The sequence below is a fragment of the Priapulus caudatus genome, unplaced genomic scaffold, assembly GCF_000485595.1.
Source record: "Priapulus caudatus unplaced genomic scaffold, Priapulus_caudatus-5.0.1 Scaffold488, whole genome shotgun sequence".
Lineage (NCBI taxonomy): Eukaryota > Metazoa > Priapulida > Priapulimorpha > Priapulimorphida > Priapulidae > Priapulus > Priapulus caudatus.
The window spans coordinates 18619-24900 of NW_014577549.1; the positions used below are offsets into that span (position 1 = coordinate 18619).

Sequence of the window (6282 nt, forward strand, 5' to 3'; positions counted from 1 at the left end):
CGAGGGGCGAACGGGGCAACTACCACTCCAGGCTGCGCCACAATGATGGCCACCCAATCAAGGGGGCGTCGGTGGCGTACGTTACAGGCCATCATCACTCAGGATGGAGTGCGTACGCTCCCCGCGCTGTGCGCTCCCCCGTGGCGCGTGACTCCCCAGCTTCCCGGCGGGAAGACGCCTATTGTCCTCTATCATCTGCAGTCAACATCAGACAACCTCCATGACGCTCAAGGTGCGATATAATAATTATCATATTGAAAAAGGTGAAGTGAAGGTGAGGTGCATCATCAGGGAGCTCTCTTCCCCAAGATGGTGCTTCGTATGCCGGATATTTTTGTAGTTTTATTGATCGAGGTTTTGTTTAATTTCAATAAAGGCTTTGCTTAGTCAATGTATCGGAAACAAAGTAACGTTTTACAATTAATTGTTAATTAATTACCTTAGTATAATTAGTTGCTTGACATTGCTAACGGTGCTTTAATTCATTAAATTAATTTATCTGTCGCTGTGTACTTAGTGTAACTGCAGTGGATGTCAATTTTAGCTGCTGCTGGTGTTCTTTGGCCGTGTAGCAACGATTTCATCGGTCTCAAACACCGTAGTCTAGGTTCACTATGTCAAACAAATATCATTTCGTTTGGAGATTAGCAAAATCTGCAAAATTTTTCGCCATCACCCCAGAGCATGGAATCTGAAAATCAATGTTTGGCGTTTGCACGCACACCTGCATGCACCGATTTTGGATTTACCTTGGTTAATCGTCATCATCATCATCAGCAGTAACACGTGATGCGTCACCTATCCGAATGTCACCGGCGGCGATCGAACGACGTGCCGTTGCGCCGTCAGGTGCGGCGGCACCAATGCGGAGCGCCTCCGCAGTCAGCGTTCATCCCGCGCTCGGACAGCCTCGGTCGACACCGCGTACGCAGCGCACGGACGACGATTGCTGCCCGACGCGCCGCTCACACCGCCATCATCCGATCCGCCGTTCCATGTCCGGCAACATCGCCGAGCTCGTCAAGCAGTTCTCGAAGTCGGACACGGAGCAGGCGCGCGAGGAGAGCGACTCGAGCCAGCGCGCGCAGCAGAGCCCATGCTGGGCCCCCCCCGCCCCCCCGCCCCTCAGAACGCCACGGCCGCGCGGGGTCACGCCAGCGCGATGAGGCTGCGGCGGCCGGTCGCTTCGACGGGTACGTCGACCCAGGCGCCGCCTACTACACCGGACTCCGACCCAGCTACTATGTAGTACGACGGCCCGGCGGTGGCGCCCCCTGCGTGGGAGCACGGGCCGAAGTGGCGCCGCTGCGCGGTGAGGCACGGCGTCGGGGCCTGGTGGCGCGCCCCTGCGTGGGAGCACGGGCCGGCCCAGTGCGCCCGCCTGCGGGCGGACCGACGGGCCGGTGTTCGGTCGCCGCGCGTCCGCGTCGGACGTGCGTAGCAGCCTATCAGTCGTCGGCGGCGAATCGCAGCGCGAGCACGCGCCGTGTTGGCCGGTCGTGCAGGGCGACGACGCATCGCCAGCAGGTGGTCGCTGACGGCGACGCGCCGGTCGTTCACGGCGCGGGCGCCGGCTGGCGTACCCGCAGCGTGGACGCACGCGGTGGCGTCTCCCGTCGCTCCGCCACGGCTTGCAGCTGCCTGCCGTCGCGCGACCGCTGCTACACGATCCGCCGCCCGTGACGAGTCCGCGGGGATCCCCGATGTCAGATCAGGAGCTGGACGATCTACTGAGCAACCTGAGTGTGCAGACGGCGCGCGCTGAGGCAGCGGCTGTTGTCGTGCGGCACAAGGGAGCCGCACGCAGCCGCCCCGCCCTCACCCGTGCTGCCCGTACGTGACCACGACGGTAGGGTGTGCTGTCGTTGATATACGCAGTTATCTGTGTGGCGTGTGCGTCGTGCGTGGCACGTGCGCGGCGGCCGCGTGTGCGGGTGCGTGTGCGTGTGGCGTCGTGCGTGTGCGTGTGCGTGTCGCGTGTGCGTGTTGCGTGTGTGTGTGCGTGTGCGCCGTGCACGTGCGTGTATGTACGCGTGCGCGTGGGCGTTCGTGCATGCATGGTGTGTGTGGTGTGTGGTGTGTGTGTGTGTGTGGGTGTGTGTGTGTGTGCGTGCGTGCGTGGCGTGTGCGTGGCGTGTGCGTGGCGCTGCGGCGTCGCGCGCGCGCGATGCGCTGAGCGCGGAGCAGCAGCGCGAGTGCGTTCGTGTGTGTGTGTGGTGGTGTGGTGGGTGTGTGCTGTGTGTGTGTGTGTGTGTGTGCGTGTGCGTGTGCGTGTGCGTGGTGCGTGTTGCGTGTGGCGTGTGCGCCGTGTGCGGTGTGCGGTGTGGCGTGTGTGGCGTGTGCGTGGCGCGCGTGTGTTCGTGTGCGAGTGTAGCGTGTGGGGCGTGTGTGACGTCGAGCTGAGGTGGCAATTCGGGCATGCATGCGGTGTGTGTGTGTGTGGTGTGTGTGTGTGGTGTGGTGTGTGTGTGTGTGTGTGTGTTGTGGTGTGTGTGTGTGCGTGTGGCGTGTTGCGTGTGCGTGTGCGTGTGCGTGTGCGTGTGCCGTGTGCGTGTGGGCGTGTGCGTGTGCGTGTGCGTGGCAGTGTTGCGAGTGCCGTGTGCGTGTGCGCGCGTGTGTGTGTGTTGTGTTCCATGGCGTGTTTTGTTCATTTCCTTGGTGAACCCATTACGCCCTAAATCCTGAATGTATATCCTGATTGAATGTCTGGATTCTTCTATAATACGTGGTGGAGCGTTTAACTCTGGCTCTTAACTTGGAGCTGTTTAACTCGGGCTCTTAATCTCTCTCTCTCTCTCTCTCTCTCTCTCTCTCTAGCCCTCTCTCTCTGAATCTTACCCTTTCATGCTCGCTCTCTCTCTCCTTCATGTGCTCTCTCCCTCACGCTCTGACATTAACACACGCACTGTCTCACGTTCACGACAATTACACATAGCATAACTCTATTGACGAACACACAAGAGGTAATTAAGTATGAACACTAACACATAATAACTGGCATTTTTAATAACTTATTAAATTATCTAATATAATAACAGCATATAAATAACAAGCAGTACCCTGTATATTTTTATAATGTCAATATACTGAAAATATATAGAAATATATTTAAACAAAAATACTGTTTATTATAGATCTATCTTGGTTCATTGTTACTCAACCGTGTTGATCAAACCGTACTGCTGAGTAGTCCTATCCTGAGTAGTCGCATCCTATCAGGAGGCTTTCTCAAAGCTGACTGAAGTTATCAAATTGACCACCAGATGGTGTGGTGATCAAGCCTCCAGATAGGAGCAGAAACGTCAGCAGTGATATTTTGAATGAACACGGTTGAGTAAAAATGAACCAAGATAGATCTATTATCTACCAACCGAATAAACTTATTTAATGACTGTTTACTATGTTTTCCCCATCACTTACCTGTGACGTATCGTGCTTGCGTGACAGCCAGCGCGGCGGCTCCTTCGTCTTCTGCAGCTGAAAAGGCGGAGGAGGAGGAGGAGGAGCTTGAGGCAGGGAGGAGCCTGCCTCCTCCATTAGCTGCACCTCATCCAACGTCAGGTTGTGATAGAGGTCCTCCAGCTGTGAGATGGCGCTGTCCAGTTTAGACTTGTGCATGTCGAAAGTGTCGGGAACACTCTCCTCCTCCGGCTTGTTGGAAGTCGTGACTGCAGTATTATTTTTGATGTCGTTTTTTCTTCCCTCTCATCCCCTTCCCTCTTCTCTCGCCTCTTCTTTCTATTAGGCTGTCCGAACGCGGGATAAACGCTGACTGCGGACGCGCTCCTGATTGGTTGCCGCGCACGTGACGGCGCAATGGCACGTCGTCGATCGCCGCGGTGACATCGGATGGTGACGGCATCACGTGTTTACCTGCTGATGATGACGATTAACAAGGTAAATCCAAAATGGTCGCCATGCAGGTGTTCGTGCAAATGCCAACATTGATTTTCAGATTCTCCATGCTCTGGTGATTCTAAAAATTTGCAGGTTTGCTAATCTCCAAAATGAAATTACATTTGTTTTACATAGTGAACCTGACTAAGGTGTTTGATACCGATGAATCGTTGCTACATGGCAAGAACACAGCGAGCAGTAAAATTGACATCACTGCAGTTTCACTAATTACACAGGACAGATAAATTAAGCACCTTGATTATTGACATTGTTAAATGACTAAAAACTAATTATACATAAGGTAATTAATTAACAATTAATTTTAAAACAATACTTTGTTGCATACATTGACTAAGACCAGACTTTATTAAAATTAAACAAAACTCATCAATAAGAACTAACAAAAAATAACCGCATAACCGAACACCATCTTGGGGAAGAGAGCTCACCCATGATGATGACCTCACCCTTCACTTCACCTTTTTAATATGATAATTAATTATATCGCACCTTGAGGGGTCATGGAGTTGTCTGATGTTGACTGCGATGATAGAGACATAGGTGTCTTCCCCGGGAAGCTGGGTGAGTCACGAGCCACGGGGGAGCGCACAGGCGGGGAGCGGTACGCTCCATCCTGAGTGATGATGGCCTGTAACGTACGCAACGACGCCGTGAACGATGGCGGCGGGTCGCTAGGCAACGCATCAACAAACAAACGCGTAGACAAAACGAAAACACAACGACTGGCACATTGAAAGCGCAAAAGCAAGAAAAGACAAAAAAGCAGCAAAAAAAAGCAGTGGTGCACACGGAAGTGATTGCAGTGCAGGATCTTGTGAACAAACATGCATGGGGAGCAGGGATTCAGGATTCGTCACTCAGATGTTAGGGATCTCACTTGGATGTAAGGGGAAGGGAAGAACCAACCTTTTGCTTGATGCCTGCGTTCACGCGTGTGACAGACGCATGTTTGCTATTGGGTTTAACATTTGGAGATGGTCTGGGTTGCAGCAGTAGCGCCTGTATATAAGCACACATCACGTAAGACACGCACGCGCACGCACACACGCACGCACACGCACACACGAATGGCAGCAAATGCAATTAATATGCTCTGTACACGACAGATGGCAGCACAGTCTACACAGACACTGCATCTTGCATGGCAGACATTCATTTCCATCAAAGATTTCTAGAGTAATCTTTTCTGCAAAACGCATGTATGCATTAGCTGTGGGAACTAGTTAGCCAGCAAGCAAATTCGTCGGTTCGTGTTTATTTACCTGATCATCAAACCAATCGCTCGCCCTCGCTCAATTCACCACTGCCACAAGGAGATTTCCGTGAGAATTTCTAACGCTTTTTTACCACAAGTTTTACAGCGGCTAGGTTACTCGTATCCTATGTAATAAGATTTGGACTAATAAAAGTTGCAAAGATATTAAAAATCCGACCGTTATTTCATGAAAAATTTGATAAAATAGTTACACGAAATAGTACGCGGATTGTGCGCCCAGTTACCTCTTTCAAATCATGCGCTGTTTACGAATCTCCATTCACTGGATTTCCCCGGAGCTCCGCCCACTTTAAAAATTGTGCTAGCATTGTGGCAGTGGTATCCTGAGTGTACGAAGGGACACTGCATGCAATTGCATTCATTTCCATCAAAGATTTCTAGAGTGATCTTTTCTGCAAAACGCGTGTATGCATTAGCTGTGGGGACTTAACAGCCAGCAAGCAAATTCGTCGGTTCGTGTTTATTTACCTGATCATCCGACCACTCTCTATACTGGTTCTGTGCAGTGTGAGGCGTGCTGTCCAGTGGCTCCCCCTATAACATCGCAAAACAGATATAGTGATAACTAGCTGCGGGTACCCGCTGCGCTGGGTAAAATCGTGCTACTAATTCATACTACTAAGTAATAATGGGACACAATAGGAACATTGGGTAAAAATCGACAATAACATTGCACACAATATGAATATTTAGAAATCAGTCTAATAAGATAATAAGCATGGGAAAAACTGTTACATATGACATTTATATGACAGCACAACCCAACTTAGAACCCCTGGAACATAATAGTAATATGGTGTAAATGACAAATAGTTATTATAACAGCATGTACGAATAGGTTACACTTTTCATTTGAAAACCTCTTGATAAACAATGTTTTTCGTGTTATTCTCTGGTGGAAATATGTAAAGATTCCTGGCGTCTCGAACTGTTGAGCTCCCCACGTACGGCATGTACGTATGGCACGTACGGCACGTAACAGCATGTGGGAATGGGTTGCACTTGTCATTTCAAAGCCTCTTGATAAACAATGCAGTCGTAACCTCTGAACTGGTCCTGGCTGTGCTCTGTTTTAGTATTGGTTTCGG

The 6282-nt window shown here is 51.0% G+C and overlaps 1 protein-coding gene and 1 long non-coding RNA gene across 2 annotated transcripts in view; both read right to left on the minus strand.

The window, feature by feature from the left end:
• Nucleotides 1-1149: 1149 nt before the first annotated feature.
• LOC106810932 overlaps nucleotides 1150-6282 on the minus strand; it is a 25156-nt gene continuing 20023 nt past the window's right edge. Inside the window, exons 6-8 of the mRNA XM_014814417.1 lie at nucleotides 3421-3680; nucleotides 2930-2942; nucleotides 1150-1346 (exon numbers count right to left, since the gene is read on the minus strand). Coding sequence (XP_014669903.1) covers nucleotides 1150-1346; nucleotides 2930-2942; nucleotides 3421-3680 — 470 coding nt within the window. The remainder of the gene's footprint in view (nucleotides 1347-2929; nucleotides 2943-3420; nucleotides 3681-6282) is intronic.
• On the minus strand, nucleotides 3755-5730 carry LOC106810944. Its single transcript, XR_001394083.1, has 3 exons — nucleotides 5663-5730; nucleotides 4408-4546; nucleotides 3755-3876 (listed from the first exon to the last, which is right to left on the minus strand). It is a non-coding gene; the product is annotated as an uncharacterized LOC106810944 (long non-coding RNA).